This window comes from Erpetoichthys calabaricus, chromosome 15 (genome assembly GCF_900747795.2).
Source record: "Erpetoichthys calabaricus chromosome 15, fErpCal1.3, whole genome shotgun sequence".
Taxonomy (NCBI): domain Eukaryota; kingdom Metazoa; phylum Chordata; class Cladistia; order Polypteriformes; family Polypteridae; genus Erpetoichthys; species Erpetoichthys calabaricus.
Genome location: NC_041408.2, coordinates 51,471,751 through 51,493,417, shown reverse-complemented (window position 1 = coordinate 51,493,417; position 21,667 = coordinate 51,471,751). Strand labels below are relative to the sequence as shown.

At 41.5% G+C, this 21,667-nt stretch overlaps 1 protein-coding gene across 1 annotated transcript in view; it reads right to left on the bottom strand.

Moving 5' to 3' along the window:
• The window catches only part of LOC114665665 (signal-induced proliferation-associated 1-like protein 2), a 310,605-nt gene that overhangs the window by 29,817 nt on the left and 259,121 nt on the right, over positions 1–21,667 (bottom strand). Inside the window, 1 exon segment of the mRNA XM_051919363.1 lies at positions 11,316–11,463. Coding sequence (XP_051775323.1) covers positions 11,316–11,463 — 148 coding nt within the window.

Here is a 21,667-nt window from a genome sequence, read left to right as displayed (position 1 = left end):
ACAAGGTTAAAAGTCAAAGCTGGAAACTGTCCTTTTAAAATGTGCAAGTCCTGGTGCCTCTTTCTAAAAGACAAAGTCCCCCCGGCTTGCCCACTTTAGATCCAGCAGTAACGAGCATTGGGCCACTTCAGCTACTCCAAAACTGCTCAGTTGGAGCGGTTTTTCAGACCCCAAGTGTTGGCCCTGCACTCCTCCTGGTGGCTCTTTGCCCGGCTGCCTAATTCTGCCCTAATGCACGCTGGTTTCTCATGTTAGTGCTGTCTCCATCATTCCATCTCTCTCGTCCTGTGCAGGCTCCTTTAATCTGGCCTGATTGGCACGGGTGTGATACGTCGCCACCTCCAAGGTGTGAATGAGGCCCTTGACTGACGCTCGGTTTTAGCGATCAGCCAGGCACCCCAACCAGCCCCGGAGTGAAGCATGTTCACGCACACCCGCGACAGATTGGAGCCCACACCTCCCTGGACGAGATTACTTCTTTAAACCCTGCCCAATGCCACAGACCACTTATCACAGGCCAGCTTAGACAAACTTTTTTCTTCCCTGGTGCCCCATGATGCTAAGTGAGGCCAGTGTGACATCAGTTACAGTTACTGAAAAATGTGCATGCAGAATTGTTGGACATTGTGCCACAGTGGCATCCATAAATAGTCCGTGCTAAAGAGAGTAACCAGAAGATAAAAAGACATTTCCATTAAAATGCTCTTCTGGAGTCAGTTATTGTAAGGCATGTGCTTTGTTTTTTCTTTCATCGCATTAATCTAACATTTTTATGTACCGTCCGTCCATCCTTCCCAGTCAATGTCTTTCATTTAGTTCTGGCCAGCAACTGGGATATATTGTTATTGTTTGTCATTCAGTTCTGCTTGTTTCATAGCCATTCAGCATCTCTCACCGCCTTTCCTTAACATCCTAGGGCACTGTGGAAATAAACAGAAGCTACTGGTGACATCTGATAGATAAAGAAGAAGCATTTTCCAATCTTTCTGTCCGGGACTTCAAAAACACGATTTCCAAGTGGCCATAGATGTCATCTACTCAAGAGACCTGCAAATGTCTAGATTTCAGTTTTGCTTGTGAGTAAAGGAGTTATTAATGAGGACGTTGACGTGTGTTTTCTGTGGAAATGATTTGGTAGGATTTTGGGTCCTTGAAGGCCGTCAAGTGTTTATTTCCGTCGTTAGGTCCGCTTCTAGGGGTGTAGCCTCCAAGGTCGGGATTCATGTGTAATCGACGCAATGGGATAAAAGGACAGCAATGAGTGCAAATATGACCTTATCTGACCTGCGGATAACCAAATCTCTGAAATATTTCCACATTTGTACTTTTAGCTTTGACTCGCTCTTGTTCTCTCAACCCCAACTGCCTCTTGTATTGGGCTTCGGTTTCATTTCTCTTTACATTTTCTTTATTTTGTGTTTTTTTTTTTTTTTTAAACATGCATCTCCCAGTTTTTGCTGTGAAGTTCATTTGCCAGTGTGCAGACAGAACGGTAACTGAACAGCACATTACCAAGTCTGGATGTCCTCCTGAAAGTAAGAAGCCAGTGGCCGTGTTTCAGGCAAGGGATGCTTTGGCTCCAGATGTAGGGGTACAGGTACAGATGCAGAATTAATGTGTGAAAACGCTTCCGGACCAGAAGTAAATGCCTTTCTAATTACCATGAATGGCACGGATATCACTGGAAGCAAAGGTTAAGATTCACCTACCTAAGCAAAACCTAACTTTTGCTGCAAACTGAATTTTGTGCAAGTCATTTCTCTTATCGACTAGTTGTCAGCTGTCACATACAAAGAGTCGCCACTGCGACTTAAGACAAACCAGTTTGTTCTTGTCGGGGCACGTTGCAGACTGGCGGTACCGAGTTCACCTATACGACTGGTAATCACAAGCGGTCCCCTACCCGATTCACTAATATTATGTAAATGAGGTATACACTGGCACATTTGTAGGCTGACCAAGCCTGAAGGAACATTTGCACACACACAGCTGGCTCTGGCACACTTCCATCAGTGATTGAAAAGGAACGCTGCCCACTTTATTAATGTTCTCAGTGTCTTGAAGAGCTTATCTTCAGTAATTATCACAATATAACAATTTTTATAACTCTTGCCGTCCTAAACGAATGTGTTCTGACCTTATGGCAGGAGAGGCTGCTGGGATGGAACGAGGTTACCCAAGCCTGGCAGCCTGCATTGATGCCGTGCGAGAACTGCTTCATTTGACTTTAATTTAAAATGACGACATGCTAATATCACGCCATTCTGTGTCGATTTAAGAGACGAGAAGTGTGCCGCTATTTGAATGGCAAAGCAATAAATACTTCAGACAAGATCCGTCTCTCTTTGTGTGGAAAATCTTCCACAGCAGGTTATAACTGTAAAATAAAATAAAAGTACAGCTCATGTTGTTTCAAGCACGTGAATCACAATTAGAAAATCACCTGCGGTAAAACCAATTAAATATCTGTTGATAAACCAATCTTTTTATTACATAATTTATTAAAAGGGAGAATTAAAGCAGAGTAAACAATTAACATATTTAACAATTTTAAAATGCAAATTTTCTCCCCTATTTTTTTTTTTTTTTTAATGTTTAACATGTTCTCGATTTTTTCTTCCTGACTGAGTATGGACTTCATTTTTATGCAAATTTAAAAATGAGATATTCTGGTATTCTCAGGTGAAGCCCTCAACTAGTTTTCAATCTGCTTAATCTAAACTGGAGTCATGGGGTGTCAGAGCCCCTCCTGTCAGGACCAGGCACAAGGCAGGAACACCAGTCCACTGAACAGCCTGATCATGAACACGTGTCCAGTTGACCAAATGCTCACATGAGCTGCTTTCCCACCACAGGAACCTTTTTCCAGAACAGGGGACTTTTTAGAAACTCAAGAACATTAGAAGCATTCCCACCACAAGAACTCTGGCCATTTGTAGTTCCTGGTATTTTTTATTTTTTAGCTCCTACTTCAAGGTATGTACTTTTCGTTTAACCAGGAACTACTACGGATAAGGCTCAGGCGATGAATTGTGCTGATTGGCGGACCATAAGCACTGGCGCCATCTTATAAATCTGTTAGTAGTTTGGAATTTGGAGTGTTACCTCACTTCGCACTGCTTCGCTCTTCATGGCAGCCTCGATGGTGTGCCATTCCAAGCACCACATCAAAGCAATAAAATCCCCCATGATGTCACAATCACTTTATGCAATAAGGTAGAGGGGTCCCTCGTGAACTCTCGGTCATGCCCCACATCACTCATCTTTGCACTTATGCATATTTTGCATATACAGTTAGGTCCATAAATATTTGGACAGAGACAACTTTTTTCTAATTTTGGTTCTGTACATTACCACAATGAATTTTAAATGAAACAACTCAGATGCAGTTGAAGTGTAGACTTTCAGCTTTAATTCAGTGGGGTGAACAAAACGATTGCATAAAAATGTGAGGCAACTAAAGCATTTTTTTAACACAATCCCTTCATTTAAGGGGCTCAAAAGTAACTGGACAAATTAAATAACTGGAAATAAAATGTTCATTTCTAATACTTGGTTGAAAACCCTTTGCTGGTAATGACAGCCTGAAGTCTTGAACTCCTGGACATCACCAGATGCTGGGTTTCCTCCTTTTTAATGCTCTGCCAGGCCTTTACTGCAGTGGCTTTCAGTTGCTGTTTGTTTGTGGGCCTTTCTGTCTGAAGTTTAGTCTTCAACCAGTGAAATGCATGCTCAATTGGGTTAAGATCAGGTGACTGACTTGGCCATTCAAGAATTTTCCACTTCTTTGCTTTAATAAACTCCTGGGTTGCTTTGGCTGTATGTTTTGGGTCATTGTCCATCTGTATCATGAAACACCGCCCAATCAATTTGACTGCATTTAGCTGGATTTGAGCAGACAGTATGTCTCTGAACACCTCAGAATTCATTCAGCTGCTTCTGTCCTGTGTCACATCATCAATAAACACTAGTGTCCCAGTGCCACTGGCAGCCATGCACGTCCAAGCCATCACACTGCCTCCACCGTGTTTTACAGATGATGTGCTATGCTTTGGATAATGAGCTGTTCCACGCCTTCTCCATACTTTTTTCTTGCCATCATTCTGGTAGAGGTTGATCTTGGTTTCATCTGTCCAAAGAATGTTTTTCCAGAACTGTGCTGGCTTTTTTAGATGTTCTTTAGCAAAGTCCAATCTAGCCTTTCTATTCTTGAGGCTTATGAGTGGCTTGCACCTTGCAGTGCACCCTCTGTATTTACTTTCACGCAGTCTTCTCTTTATGGTAGACTTGGATATCGATATGCCTACCCCCTGGAGAGTGTTGTTCACTTGATTGGCTGTTGTGAAGGGGTTTCTCTTTACCATGGAAATGATTCTGCGATCATCCACCACTGTTGTCTTCTGTGGACGTCCAGGTCTTTTTGCGTTGCTGAGTTCACCAGTGCTTGCTTTCTTTCTCAGGATGTACCAAACTGTAGATTTTGCCACTCGTAATATTGTAGCAATTTCTCGATGGGTTTTTTTCTGTTTTCGCAGCTTAAGGATAGCTCCTTTGACCGCATATTGTCTGTTCACAACAAAATCTTCCACATGCAAGCACCACACCTCAAATCAACTCCAGGCCTTTTATCTGCTTAATTGATAATAACATAACGACGGACTTGCCCACACCTGCCCATGAAACAGCCTTTGAGTCAATTGTCCAATTACTTTTGAGCCCCTGAAATGAAGGGATTGTGTTAAAAAAATGCTTTAGTTGCCTCACATTTTTATGCAATCGTTTTGTTCACCCCACTGAATTAAAGCTGAAAGTCTGCACTTCAAATGCATCTGAGCTGTTTCATTTAAAATTCATTGTGATAATGTACAGTACCAAATTAGAAAAAAGTTGTCTCTGTCCAAATATTTATGGACCTAACTGTAGGTCACAGTTCCTGTGGTGAGGTAGGAATGCAACACATGAATAAAGTTACGGGACCACAACTGGCTCAGGGCCTATATTGTTTTCAGGAACCAAAGACTTTTTGGACAAACTTCCTGCAGAGTAAATGGTGAGGAATCTGCACAGAGCTCAGACGCAGGTAAAAAGTCCACACAGACAGCTGGTGTGCTGCCATTTGAACGCAAGTCTTTGGGGTTGAATGACAGTAGAACTAACAATGGCAGCACCATGCCACCCACAGACATATTTGAAACTAAATTAATTACTCTGGACAGCAAACATTTTGTTTCATGAACACTTTTTGGCATGCTTATCACAAAAAAAAATGATCAGGAACCATTTTATTACAGTCACCTATTTTTGTGATTTTCTCTTATATTGTAAGTAAACATATAGTAGAATAACAACAAAGGGAACATCTGTGGTGATCTAACAGCAGTTGCAGTGCTTCTAGGAATGCGGCTCGGATAGAAACAGTACAGCAAATGGACCCGCCGTGCTAGAAAGAGTCTCATTACATTAAAAAGAACAGGACACGTAATAAGGGCAAAAAAGTGTGGCACATAAGCCACTTGTCAACCCAACAAAATTATTTTTGCCTCCTCTTTTGGCACGGTTGAAAAATTTTGTGAAAGTGATGAATAAGGAAGGTGAAGGATTTCAATATTTGAGACAGATGTTTCCACAAATAACTGATGCCAAGATTTAGAAGGGTATTTTTGTTGGACCACAGATCAGACACATCAACAATGACAGGCGATTTGAAGATCTGCTGGAGGGACTGGAGGAAATCACACAGAAGCCATTCACGGATGTTGTTGAGAATTTTCTTGTTGACTAGACAGCACCAAACTACACATCCAACTGGTTGATAACATATTTTTAAGCAGGCTGTTCTGTCGTGGGTTGATACATACATCCCACAAGCCACTTCAATTTGCAGATTTGCACTGTGGTAAACTGATGGTGGTCAGCTGCAAACTCGTAACATCTGACTCGGACACCGCCATTTTGCAGTGTGAGCTAATAGGAGAACTGCATTATCTAGCCCCACAGAGACTGTCAACTGTCTATAGTGCAAATCCCATCCTCTTCACCAAGTGATTGGTTGTGGACTCACACCACAACACATCTCAGTTTGAAGATTTGCATTGTGGTAAACTGATGGTGGTCAGTTGCATATTCGTTACATGTGTTTCGGATGCCGTCTCCTTGCAGTGTGAGGTAATAAGAAATCTCCTTTAGCAAGCTGCACAGAGAGGGTCATCTGTCAACAATGCAAATCCCATCCTCGTCACCAAATGATTGGCTCTGGACTCGCACCACAAACCATCTCAGTTCGCAGATTTGCAGTGTGGCAAACTTAAAGTGGTCAGTTACAACGCAACATCTGGCTTAGATGCCATCTCCTTGCAGCCTGAGCTAATAGCACAACTCCATCAGTCAGCCGTAAAGGCGGGTTCTGAACATTGCAACCAGAGCGATTCCTGGTAACGTCCGCCGATTTCTCTCTGTCAGTCCATACATTTTCTGCGCAGCAATGCCACTATACTCCATCCATCTACGGTAGAAATCCCATCCTTGCCACCAAGTGATTGACCGTAGACTGGCACCATTAAGTATCTCAGTTCATAGATTTGCACTGTGGTAACCCCACAACATCTGGCTCAGATGCCATTGCCTTGCAGGATTAGCTAATAGGAGAATTCCGTTAGTTGGCTGTACAGAGTCTGTCTCTGAACGCTGTGAGTGGAGCACTTTCTGGTGACATCAGCTGATCTCTGTCAGCCTTCATCTTTTTCTTTGCCACATTGCCACAACACATGTAAACCCATGAAGTAGGACATTGTGCTGAAGAATAGTCTTTTGCACACACACTTGGACTTCTTCACCGTTAATCTTGGTTTAGTCGGTGACAAACATGGTGCAAGCTTTCACCTGGACAATTCAGTGATGGAGAGCAAGTGGAATCTATGAATACTGTGTAACGGCCGACCCCTTTACCCAGCCGGCAGCTACACCTCCAAGACCAGTGGCCTGGATGATTGACTGAGAAAGAATCTAACTATCAAGCCGTACTTCTAACCAATTAAACTTTTCCCCCACAATCGACGGTGAAAAGATAAATACACAAAAGCAGGATGTAAAATTAAACGGATTAAATGTATTAAATGAAATAAGACATGCAAAAAATAGAAAACATATAAATATAAATATCCCTCCACCCCAGCAACAACAAGACACCCCCAAATATAAATACAACAAAAACCCTCCCTTGCCCCTGTAACATATCAACACACAACACGAATAACAAGAATTGAATGATATATGGAAATGAATGTGAACGTGAGTCCGGTAATAAAGAAACTGTCCTGGATGCGGTTGACTGAATTAGTGAAAATGAGTCGTTTGATTTTCCCCGGAAACAATGGAGCAGCCTCACCGTGAATCCTCGGTGTGTGGTGGATGATTAACACTGACCCTGGGGTCTCTCGTGATGAGGTCCTTGAAGCAAGTCCGGCGGATGGAAAAACAAACTGGATGGAAATGCGCGATGTGGAAAATAACAGGTACAGATGGCTTGTGGTCGTGAATGTGAAAAAAAATCTCCTTCTCTCCTCTCTCCTTCCTTCTCCTCCTGCTGGCTTAAATAGTCCTGTGACGGCTGTGATTGATTAATTAAGGACAGGTGTTTTCCAGGTTTGTGGCTGTGGTCTCCTTGGGGACGGCATTAACTGATACACATACAAACAGTAAACGGGACAATGAAACGAGACGCACTCAGAACTGACATTTAACACTAACTATGTGGCCCCGCTACAACTGGACAACTATTGTTGAACACTGAAACAAGAAGCACCAATCAGCAGTAAGATGTTTTCAGCTGAACTGAACTAATGCAACATGTCTGCATCATTAAGGGATTAAACACACTAAATTCAAACAAAGTCAGTTGAATGTTACTCAGAATTCCTATGTGATACAACAAAAATGAAATTATGTTTCTCTTCAGCTTGAAGCTGCCTATGATTATTCCCTGAAGTTTTTTAGGAAGCTAAACTTTTGATGAAACATGTTGTCCAGTGTGAGTGTCACTTGTTGGGGTGCGACTACTGCATTGGTTGTATAAAAATAAATCTGATAGGTAACACAAGCTAACATTCTCAGACTCCTTTACTTCTGTTTAGGGTTGCTGGTGATGAACCAACTCTAAAGGGGACTCCAGTCAAGTCCAGGGCCACATCATGCACACCTGGCCAGCTGAGCACTGGCAGATACATTTGTTTATGTGGCAGATGCTTTTATCCAAAGCATCTTACAACTTTTGAGATTACATTTCTTTTTTTCTTCCTTTTGGAGCACAGGCAGGTCAAGTGACTTGCTCACAGTCACCCAGTGTCAGTGGCAGGATTTGAACCCACAACCTCAGGGTTTGAAGGTAGCTAACAAGCCTTGAGAGGATGGGACACCACGAGAGGGCACACACATATACAAACGGCAGCACCGAGCCAATGCACAGTCCAAAATCATGAACTTTATAGTGCCAAGTTAGGTTAGGATGCGACCAATGCCAGTATAAGTCATCAAATTATGAACTCCACTGTCAAGTGCTAACATGGCGCTTCCCGTTTAGTGTTCCAAAATGATGTAATCCCCATTCCTGCAGGTCATTCTTTGCATACAATAGTTACAGTTGACACTTCCTTTCCGGACGTGCATCAAAAAGTACAGAAATCAGTAAAGTTTTAAATAGTAAGCATAATCCTGCAGCTAAAAATAAGTCCATTGTGTGACTGTGTCTCACAGCCCTTCCTGAATGATAATAAATTTGAAAAGGTAAAAGAAAACCAGGAAAGCCAAGAAGTTAAAAACTTAAAGGAACAAATCTGAATTACACAGCGCACATAATCAGTTTTAAAACCCTCCTCTCCACAATGGCCCATGAGGAATTACAGGCCAGCCAGAAACTTGGTCAAAGAATACACAATGGCAGAAAAAAAAGTCAGTTAGTGCATGCCGTCCTCATTTGGGATGTTTATAAGAACCATAATGATTGACTTCATGAGGTAAAAATACATGATAGGCAAAAAGATGAAATATTATTAATATTAAAATATGCAATTTAATTTAAAAAATTAAATATTCTCAATTGTGGTGGCTTTGAGGTGAAGGATCTACACTGGCATCTAGAAGATTGTCGGTTCAAATCCTATTACTGCCAGAAGGGATCCTACTCCGGTGGACCCTTTAATCCGAAAATTGCTCCAGGGGTGCTGTACAATGGCTGACCCCATGCTCTGACCTCCAAAGTTCATACAACAAGACAATTTCCCCTCACGGATTAATAAAAGTATATTAGAATTGTAGATAGATAGATAGATAGATAGATAGATACTTTATTAATCCCGATGGGAAATTAACGTTTGTAAATTTTCACCCTCTGACAGTGATCAATAGAGGCCTAGATCCCTAGTAAGTGAAGCATGCCGACGTAGACCCCAAGGATGCTCTCCACCGTGCTAAGTAGAAATGTGTGTGCCAACCAGCGGACCCTGTGCCAACACGGGATAGCTGCTAGGACAAAGAATATTCATAATCACCAACCTTGAAATCGTTTAAAATGATACCCCACAAACTAATGTCTGATATTTGGGTGAGGACCACCGGTAAAAGAATCACATATCAAAATAATGATCATAGCCATGATCAACAACCTTGAAATAGCATGAAATGACACTTCATATTGCCTATATCGCTGATCCCCATTTTTTGAAAGTTTTGTGAAAATGAGAAAAACTTTTACTGCTCATATCCCATTAGGGGGTGAACCCCTGGGGTTGATCGATGTGGCATGCACAACTTCAAGTCCTTCTGATCATTTTTCCTAAAGACACCTACTGGTTTACCCTTCTTCATCATAAGGATGTAATTCCCTGCACAAGATGTGGTCCAAAAATGGTCTACAAATGATGGCTTTTCGAGTCTATGGTGCCAAAAATGAGCCAAATGGTTTATCATATGTGGGGGCTTTCTCATACATACAGTATATGAAAATATTCATACATATATGTGTACACATATGTTATCTGCTAGGTATACTTGTTTTAGATTACATTTTTGTCAAGTGACTCAGGAGACATGCAAACATGGACTTCATTGTATTATGAACACATGACAAGAAACTTCACTTGATTTGCGAGGCCAAAACTATTTTGCACTCTTGTCACACTTGAATATTTCTGCCCTGATTCTGTGAGACAACACTAGTGTTAATATACAAGGTATTGTGATCATGGTACGGATGGATAAAATGATGAATGCTGAAACCAGGGCTGTGGTGTTGGCAACAGAGTCTCAGAGTTGGCTACATTGTGGATGATTTGCACATTACAGAATTGTTATTGAACACCTAGGCAAAGACCTGGACTTCTGAAACAATGTGTTCTGGACAGACGAGGAAAAGACAGAGTTATTTGATCACAGTGCCATATTGGTGAAAAACCAGACTATTAGACCAGAAGAATGTGATAACAATAATAAAGCATGGTGGTGGAAATGCTACGGTTTGGGGCCGTTCTGCTACATTAAGGCCTGGACTGATCACCATCAAAGAATTCTGTAGCTATTCTTCATTCTACCAAGAATAATGTGAGACCATCTGTGAGAAGATTGACGCTCAGATGGAAGTGAACTTTGTAATAATAATAATAATAACAATAATAATAATTCATTACATTTATATAGCACTTTTCTCAGTACTCAAAGTGCTATCAACACAGGGAGGAACCTACATTGTAACAAGACAATGACCCTTAACATACAAGTAAATCCAACACAAAATGCCTGAAAAAGAAAGAAACAGAGGATTCTGGAATGGCTAACTCAGCACTCGATTGTGAATCTCACGGACATGCAGATGGGGAGTTTAAAATGAGAAGTGTATGTAAGACACCTCTCAGACATTGAACACTGAAAGAATTCCAGAGATTGGTAGACTGTTATAGGAAATGCCGACTTGAATGGACAATACCCGCTTTAAGAGTTTAGAGTGGGCTTACTTTTTATACAGCTGGAAATGGCAAATATCTTCTATAGATACTGTTTAAACGAATATCAAATCTTGATATGTCTACATATGTTAAAAAAGACATAATAAAATCATGGGGCGTATTTACTTTTCACAACTGTATTTTCATGTTCAAAATAGAAATTGTGCTAAATTATTTTTCGTAACGGTATCAGGTGTTCTTCAAAAAAGCGTTTTCATTTCCTTCCTTTCTACACCGCTGCTGACCTTGTAAAACTACTTTAGAACATGTCTTTGTGTTTCAGCGTTGCTGCTCCTTGCACATAGAAACATGAAAACAGCTAACCTTTCTGTTGCTTTCATCCACAAGTAGGCTGTCAGGCATCATCAGCTTCAGAAAGTCTTCCTTGGAAAAGGCCAGCGGATGCTTACAGTCTACTATGGCGTCCACTTGTCGACTGGAGGTCGATATATCTGACTCGCCATAAACATTCCTGTAAGAAAGAAGCAAATATTAAGACCTCGTGAAGAAACACCAAGTTATAAACTATGAAAAGTTTGGAAGAAAGTGTTTCAATTATGAAGATCCTCCTCCAGAAAAATGCAGGCTTGGAAAAAGATGAAAAGGATGTTAAGAAACAAACTGTAACAGAAGGGGAATCTGCAAAATGTTTGTGATCATCAACATGCCACTCTAATCTTAAAAGCATTACAGTGCCCTCCATAATGTTTGGGACAAAGACATTTTTCCTTGATTACCCCCTTTGCTCCACAGTTAAAAATCACAAATCAAATAATTCAGACACCGAGATTAAAGTGCACACTGCAGGCTTTCATTTAAGGGGATTTACAGACATTTCAGTCACACCATGTAGTAATGACAACACTTCTTCTATAGGGTCCCCCCATTTCAGAACACCATAATGTTTATGACACAGCAATGGCGGGTCCATTAAAGCCGTAGTCATATTTAGTTCTTTGTCACATATCCTCACATGCAATGGCTGCTTTAAGTCTGCAATTCACAGACATCAGCAGTTGCTGAGGGTCTTCTCTGGTGATACTCTGCTAAGCCTCTCATGCAGCCATCATTAACTCCTGCTGGTTTTGGTGGGCTTGTTTGCTCAATTGGATTTATGTGAAGTGACTGGTTTCGCCATTCAAGAATTTCCCATTTCGTATCTTTGATAAACTCGTGTGTTGCCTCAGCAGTGTGTTTGGCTCATTATATTGTTGGAGGATGAAGTGCCATCCAGTGAGTTTGGAGACATTTACTGAACTTGAGCAGATCAGAGGTTTCTCGACACCTCAGAATTCATTGTGCCACTGCCATCAGCAGTTCCATCATCAGTGAAAAGAAGTGTGCCAGGAAACTGTGGTACCCATACATGCCCAAGCCATAACACCCTTAGCACCATGTTTAACAGAGGAGGTGGTCTATGTAGGATCTTGGGCAGTGTCTCCACACTCTGCTCTTGCCATCACTCTGATCAGGTTCATCTTTGTCTCGTCTGTCCACAAGACCTTTTTCCAGAATTCTGTAGGCTCTTTGAAGTCCTTTCTCACAAACTGTAATCTGACCATCCAGCATTAGTGGCTGACATCTTGCAGTGTGGCCTCTGTGTTTCTGTTCATGAAGTCTTCTGCTGATAGTCGTCTCTGACACACACATTGGCCCCCTGAAGTCTGTGTATGATCTGTCAGACAGGCGTTTGGGGCTTTTTCTTGACCATAGTGAGGAATCTTCTGTCATCAGCAGTGGAGGTCTTCCTTGGTCTACCAGTCCATTTCTGATTACTGAGCTCACCAGTGTGTTCTTTCTTCTTCATGATATTCCAGACAGTTGATTTCAGTCACCTTAAGTTTTTGTCGTTGTCTCCAATGGCTTTATTCTTGTTTTTGAGCCTCATAATGGCTCCTTTGACTTTCACTGGCACAGCTCTCGTCCACATGTTGAACAATGGCTACAACAGACTCCAAAGGGTAGAATCAAGCTGAGGTATCTTATGAAGCCATGAAACCCACCTGAGGAATCACAAACACCTGTGATGACAATTGCACCAGACATTATGGTACCTTGAAAAGGAGCGGGGTGTACTGTAGAAGAAGTGTTGTCATTTCTACATGCTGTGACTCAAATGTGTGCAAATCCCCTTAAATGAAAGTCGACAATGTGCGCTTGAATCATGATGTCTGAATTGTTTGATTTGAAAATTTTAAACTGTGGAGCAGAGGGGGTCTGGAGTCTTGCATGCTTTAGATGACATTAAGGTACTGGTTAACTAGATATACTGTTTGAGTTGAACCCTTGTTTTTCTGTCTTATCACCAAAGGTAGGGTAAATTCACTATGACATAAAGAGCAAAAACGTCAGTTTCGGCCATCAGTATCAAGAGGGTGCAATAAACAGTCTGGGTTCATTTAAAATCATTTCTTTTTTTAGCAGCCAGTCAAGTGCAGCAGACACACTCAAAGAAAACTCAGTCACGGAAAATTAATTGCTTTTTCACCTTAGGTGAGAAACTTGGGACTCCACCTACAGTAAGTCATTAACCGTTTTACAGGTTTCGCTTGATACGTCTAAGGTGCGCCTGTCATGTGCGCTGCAGCCACTCCAGCAGAGGTTCCAAAAATCCGGCTAACCTGGGCCTTCCACTCCAGCTGGCTCAGTGCTTCGATTCAAGTTAACCTCACTTCAGTGCCTAAGAAAACATTAACCCAGTCCTCTAGGAAAAGAACATTCTAGGTGCTAGTGTCCACTAGACAAAGCCACACAATGGCTGCCTGCTTTATAATTTCAGGAAGTTGAAGTCCAGCCAGCACCTGCAGAATATGTTAACACAATCTAAGGTCATCATCTTGTGATTCATTTGGAATCGAATTTCACCAAGTCCTTTCCATTCCAAGATGATTTATAATTTCCCAGGAGGTCTGTGACATTCTTAAAGAATGAAAGTCATGTCATCAGATTAAACTGGTGGAGATAGTAGGACATTAATATTAAAAAAATGTGTTTCACAAAGAATTACAATGTAGAAGCAGAAACTCGATAAGATAAATGAATTCAAATGTTCAGGCAGAACTGGAAAATCTATTCTCAAATGTACAGTGGCAAGAAAAAGTATGTGAATCCTTTGGAAATATCCACATCCATGCATAAATTTGTCTTAAAATATGGTCTGATCTTCACCCAAGATATAATAATGAACAAGCACAATATGTTTTAACTAATAACACACAAATTATTGTATCATGATTGTACTTATTGAATTCATTATTCAAACATTCACAGAGTAGGTTGGAGAAAGCATGAGAACCTGTAGGATGATTGATGGCTTTAACAAGAACCTAACTGGAGTCAGGAGTTAGCAAACTTGGAATCCAACCAATGAAACGAGTGGAGGTGTGGTTTACAGGTACTCTGACCAATTAAAAAAAAAAAAAAAAGACTCAATCATTTTCACTTTGCTATTGACAAGAAAACATCTGTTGATCTGGAGAATGCCTGAATGATGTTTAACTGTTGTAGCCCTTTCCAGCTTTTTGCACAAACCGACCAAACAAGCTCACCAGTCCCATCCACTTAATTCTTCTAAAATAACATCAAGTCAAGTTTTGAAGGTCCCTATTCCATGTGACTATAGCTCTGTGTGTGTGTGAAGAAAAACTTCCTAATGTCTGTGTGAAATTTACTTTTAACAAGTTTCCAGCTGTGTCCCTGTGTTCTTGATGAACTAATTTTAAAGTAACTGACTCGAACCACTGGACTAACTCCTCTCATAATTTTAAATACTTTAATCAGGTCTCCTCTTAATTTCTTTTTGCTTAAACTGTAAAGGCTCAGGTCGTTTAATCTTTCTTTATAATACATCCACTGTAGCTCTAGAATCATGCTGTCTATTTCACTACTTGGTCTCTTATTCCACACGATTGTAGTTCTCTGTGTGAAGAGAAACTTCCTGACATTTGTGCAAAATTTACCATAACAAGTTTCTAACTGTGTCCCCATGTTCTTGTTGAGCTCATTTTAAAGTCACAGTCTTGATCTACTGTTTCCTCTTAATCTTCTTTTACTTTAAACTGTAAAGGCTCAGCTCTTTTAATATTTCCAAATAACTTGTCCCCTGTAGCCCTGGAATCAGCCTAGTTGCTCTTCTCTGGACCTTTTCTAGTGCTGCTATGTCCTTTTCATAGCCTGGAGACCAAAACTGCACACAGTACTCCAGATGAGGCCTCACCAGTGCATTGTAACGCTTCAGCAGAACCTCCTTGGACTTGTACCGTACATATCAGGGCGCTATATAATCTGACAGTCTGTTAGTTCTTCTTAATGGCTTCTGAACACTGTCTGCCAGTTGATAGTGTCGAGTCCACTGTGATTCCTAAATCCTTCTCTTAAAGTGAATACATACAGAATACAGATGTGTGTGTGTGTGTGTGTTTATAACAATACTTTTGCATTTATTTTCGTGCAACATTTTGTCATGCAAGCAAAAACAAAAATTTTTTTGTTTTTTTTTTGTATTTCTTGCATAGCCCAAAATTACATAAGGGATGCCTCATTGGGTTTTAATAGGCCGATTTTTGACAGCCCCCCAAGCCTGGATTCCCTAAGATGACAAGAAAAAACTCCCAACATCCATTGCTCAGACAAATTTAGATATTTTGGTCATTTATTTATCATGGCCATAAATTTACTTGGTGTAGAAAAAAGTTGAAGTTCGACACAGAAAAGCAAGGTAGACCAATTCCCACGGAAGACTGAGTTGTTACTCAGCATTTCTGCTTAAACGTAGTATGTTATTTGATTGATAAGGAGTTACGCAAGCATACAAGTCTATACAGTGAATAACAAGCATTTAAGCATACAAGTTACATGCATCTCATCCATCATCCTCTTCCATCTTTTGCTTTTAAAGCCATAAGCAGGATGCAACCATCCAATATTACAGCCATCTTTCCATGCATGGCAGGACATGCTGTGACAATTTATTTCCTTCTTGTCTGAGCTATGCCTTAAAGCTCTCCGTAAAGCAACCAACAGCATTGTCATCCAGTTTATAAACCATTCAATGCTTGTGAGATTTTGCTTCTGTATCTGTATTTGCTGGGTGAAGTTTCACATTAATCCAAAAAAAAAAAAAAAAAAAACACAAACAAGACATTAAATATACTGAACCATCATTGTACAGTAGACAGCTTAGCATTTTCTTGTATCCCAGAGACTTAAAAAACTTGTGAGGCTTTGCTAAACACATGGAGTAATATTCAGGTCAAGGAATAATCACTTTGGTGTGAAGGGGATGAGGAATGCTGGTGTGTAATTTGCTAGGTCTTGTGTGAATATTATTCATACACATAAACGAGAATTAGTCTTTGTGGGAAACTGAAAAAGCATACTACATCTATCAAAATTTATGTACCTGCTTTTTCCATCAGTGGATTTCAGGGAATAATTTTGGGTGCACACACAACCACACCAACTCACGACAGTAGAGTTTAGAGACAACAAGGAGCCTAACAAGCATGTTTTTAGGAAATGGGAGGTTACTTGGAACCTCAGGGAGAAAACACTCATGGAAATGGAAGAATGTGTAAACTCCATAAACACTTTGGGCTGGAATAACAAGAAAATTATCTCAGTGTAGAAGGAACTCAGAATGGAGATACCATACAAATTACAGACATTGACAGGCTCATGTCAAATTTGATCACCACAGGAGTTCTGAAAATGCTGTTTTGTGGTAGCCATCATGCGTACAATAAAAGAAGGGGTAATGGATAATATAAAAATACTTATTCACAGTCCCGTCTCATTTTGACTCAGTGTGTACACCTTGAACTATAAACATGACACCAGACAGTGCCGGTCGAAGCTCATATGGAGCCCTTGACAGTGGGGTGGGACACGTGTCCATAGTGTGGATGAGGAAGAGGAGACAGAAAGGTTCGGAGTTGCATAAATGGCACAGCTTGGTGTTCACAGTGCGCTATCACTATTAGAAGATTTTGGGGACTTTTCTCTCTTGATGTTCATTAGACTTTGAGATCCCAGTTGGTTTGGGTCCCCTTCAGTGTCCAGAGTACACACCCCATGAGTTACCAGAACAGTACCCCTAAGTGTCTATAGCACAAACATAACGGAAAGGTTCAGGACATGTCCATCACTTGAGTTACATAAACGGTGCCCCTCGCTCTCTGGAATGTGTGCTCCTTAACTTTGATAAATGACCCCCTAGGTGGCTGCCTATGTCACATAATGGTATTTGACAGGCTCCGACATCAGGTCAGGCCATTTCCAAAAATTCTCAGCTAATTCTACAGTAATGGGATGTTTTAATAGGGGATGAGACAGGGGAGAAGACTCAGGTGGAGAACTTGGAGAATTATCTGCAACTCAGCATCAGCAAAGCCAAGGAGAAGGCTATTGACTTTCACCACACCCAGTGACTATTCAGGGAGGTGATACACTGCCACAAGTACTTGGGGGGTCCACATAAATAGTAAGTTGGACTCATCGAGTAACACTCAGGAACGAGAGAAGAAAGGACAGAGCAGGCTGTTCTTTCTCAGGAGGTGGTGTTCATTAACTCTTTCAGGACAGATGACAACTTCTGTCAAAATTCAAGGGTAGAGGGTTGTAATCAGCTGTAAACGGTGACAAAACATGCTGTTACGTTTTCCTTTAACTCTCTTTGCTAGAGGAAAAGTTAGCTTCCTTGATTTGACCTCGATTCCTGTGCGTGCATGAGTAACGAAGAGCAAACAAAGTCTTAAATGGCCTCGACATCTTGCGAGAGACCAAAGCGAATGTGCAAAGCAAAATTCTTTGCAGATGATGTTTTGCGTATTATTGCTAAATCGGATTCTGACTTGTCAGACTCCAGTTTTGATGCACCTGAATCGATCCCTAGCTGATCGTGGTGCTGAACTTGTTTGTGTAGCTGATGCACCTATGGGAACATTCGCCTGGAAGGACTGCCACTTAGTTTGACAACAGGTACAAATCAGATTGCATTGTTCTATGACCACCACCGCCATCTACCTGCCATGTGGAGACAGCTAGGCAGGAAGCCTGCCGCACGTTCCTGCTGCCCCTGTGCAGCTGTCGCAACTGACATCTTTATGTTGCCTCGTGTGAAACCATTGCTTTGTGTTTTTCAGAAAACTGGATTTTTATTTAAAAAAATATTCAGGCCTCAAAGAGTTAAATGTGGTCAGTGGTGTCCTTTACAGTACATGTTCTGTAGCTCTGTGATGACCAGTGTGGTTTTCTACACTGTAGCGTGCTGAGCCGGTAATATAACTTCAAGAAATGCCCACGAGATCAAACAGCAATTCAAGAGAGGCCCACCAAACTAACTGTCTTATTAAGAAAGCAGGCTCAGTTATGGGATGCCTTCTGGACCTGCTGGAGATAGTACTGGAGCAGAGAATGAACACAGTGTTAAGAATGCTGCACATCCTCTCTGTGACCCAATAGCAAGGAGGCCTTTCAGACAACAAATGATTCAGCAGAAGTGTGTCAAGAAACGCTATGGGAGCTCCTGCATACCTATGGAAATGGCCTTTATAGTGCCTCATTGTGATTGCAGTCTTTTTTGTTTTTAAGGGGGGGGGGGCATTTTTTGTTTAATTTCTTGAACTTTTATTAAAAAAAAAAAAATTTCCGCCTGGAACAAAGTACTACATATTTTCTAAAATAATTAGGAAATCCCTTCCTTTTCTGCAACTTTTCTTCTTAATCATTTGACCAACGCATAATGTAGGCTTACACCGGTAATGTAAAATGAAATCTATAAAGTCTATGTCTCATTACAGGATACTTCCTGCAGTTTGGAGCTGTAGCCTTCATTGATATAACCTTAGTGAATCAGAGGCAGTTGGCTCCCGCAATGCTCTGCGACTCACTCCAATTAGCCTGCAACTCCCTCCGATTTGATTTTGTCTTTAATCGTAGGGGTGGGCTTGTGTGAGCATTAGAACAGACAACTAACGAATACTCACCTAGATGTTCAATGGAGGGATGAGGAATAAGGATTGTGTGCGTTTTGGACCTCACAAACAGAGGAGAAGCTTGCCGGTCTAATGTCTCTTGGTTTATGTACCGCAACAGAATATAAAAAAGAAAAACAGAGGGCAGACATTGTGGCTGAACTCAATGTACCTGTAAACCTTTGTACAGTGTTGGCTCCATCAGACAGCATTGTTATTGGCAGTCACAAAAATTGTGATGAGCATACCTGAGCTGGAAGGTTGGCACTCAGTCAGTAAATATGCCACGGGCTGTGATTTCCAGTTGTATGAATTGACGTGGTCCAGCAACCGTTTTCGGCAAATCTGACGTACCCCGCGACACAACATTACACAATGTGACATGACCTTTACTCATACGTCTTTTCATTCGCTCTAATAAAACAGTGGTCTGTATTGTGCTATTAATTTTCTAAAGTGCTAGGTTTTAATCCTTCCCTTTGCATTCTGTCTGGAGTTTCCATGTTCTCTCTGTTTCTGCACTTTGGATGAATTGGCAACTCTAAACCGAGTCTGCTGTGGTTATGTCCTTTTCTGGTGTCTTGAGCAGAGTTGGCCCCCACCTTGAACAGCTTTAAACAAAAAGGATGGAAGCCTCTGCATGATGAATTCCTTTTCTTAAGGAAAAAATGGTTTCCCCCCAAGTACTCTGCACAAGCACACCACCATCCTTGGTGACTCATTATTCCTAGATGGCTCCAACAGATGAGGAAACCGAGCTTATTCACTGCTGTAAAAACAAAGCGTGCAGACTCAATCACCGGAGTGAGGCTAAATTAACTACACTTACAGTTACCGGCATTGGCCGCTCCTGCATAATGATTTGCACACTCTCCGATGATTACTAATGCGACTCTCTAAACAAACCAATTAGCTTTAGCTATTATTGCATAATTGCATGACTCCTTGATTAGCACAAGTAAGATTAGTCATTTATTACTGAAATTAACTAATTAGAACATATTAAAATGAAAATCGGCTTATCATTGAATGCTTGCTTTTTTTTTTTTTTTTAAATATATCATAAACACTGCATTTTATAATAAATCAGAAGCAAGAATATTCAATATAGTTTGTAACTTTCAAAACAGATTAAAACAAAGTGTGGAAAGAGAGGATTGTCCATTAAAATACAGAAACAAGCTCAAGGTCAAGGAGTAACTGAGGTTACTTTTTCCTTCAACTTCTGTACTCTGTTATATCAAGCACCTGCCCACCCCTTATTGTAATGTCCTGGGCCCTTATTGATGGAGTAGCTAGAACTAATCAGCACCCTCACAACTTCATAGGGTCTGAGGATATGTCATCATCAAAACCAAGAAGCAAGTTATTGACTTTCACTTCCCCAAAGAGCCTCTATGGCCAGTCACTATTCAGGGAGTAGGTGTGGAGGTGGTGAACTGCTACAACTACTTGGGCACCCACATAAATAATAAGCGGTGGAAGAAACTCAAAATGGAGATACTGTACAAACTGTGGACATTGACAGGCTTATGTCAAATTCCATCATCTCATGAGTTCAGAAAATGCTGATGTGTGGTAACCATCATGCATACAATAAAAAAAGGGGTAATGGATAATATAAAAATACTTCTTCACTGTCCAGTTTACTTTTTATTCACTGTGTACACCGTGGACGATAAATATGACATCAGGCAGTGCCAGTTGAAGCGCATATGGAGACCCAGGCAGTGGGGTGGGACATGTGCCCCATGATGTTCATAGTGTGGATGGAGAGTGGAGATAAAAAGGTTCAGTGTTACATAAACGGCACACCCTGGTGTCCACAGCGTGTTACCAGTATTACAAGATTTCGGGGATTCTCTCTTTTGGTGCCTGTAGTGTTTCGCTTTGAGATGTCAAACAGACACTCCTCAATGTCTCTAGCATGATTTCAGTGTCATTAGACTTTGAGATGCAGGTTGGGGTGGGGTGGGGTGGGGGTTTGGTCCCCCTCCGTGTCCAGAGTACACGCCCTTTGAGTTACCAAAATGGCACCCCTATATGTTGTGACAGACGGCAGATAAACAGGGAAGACCAGGGGAACAGATGTGCACAGGACAGTGCCCCCCATGGAGCGCTAGACAGCAGCCACAGATTCCCACAGGGCTTCTTGGGAGTTGGAGTTTGGGACAGCCCTGTTGGGTTCTGTGGGGGCCGCCAGGTGGACCTGCAGATCCCTACATTAGGCTTCCACCACACCTGGGAGTGATTCCTGATCCGACTAACAAGCCACCTGGAGCACTACTCCAAGAAGCCACCTCACTTCACTCAGGAAGACAGAGTGGGGAGGAAGAGGGATGAAGCTTGCCAGTGGAGGACTGGAAATGGAAAGGAGGGGAAAAAGAAAGAGAAAGGAAAAGAAGGTGCTGCAGGCAGTTTATGGTACTGTGCTGTTTGGGGAACGAAAGATAAGCGTTTCAACTGGAAAATAAAACGTGTGTTGCAAAGACTTGGGCCAAGAATCTGTCTGTGTCAGGGTTGGGTGGCTGGGGCACCCCCGGTGGCCACAATGTGCAACAGAAAGGTGCAGGACACGTCCGTCACTTGAGTTACATAAACGGTACCTCTTGCTATCTGGAGTGTGTGATCTTTAACTTTGATAAATGCCCCCCTAATTGGCTGCCTATGTCACCTAATGGTATTTGACTGGCTCCAACACCA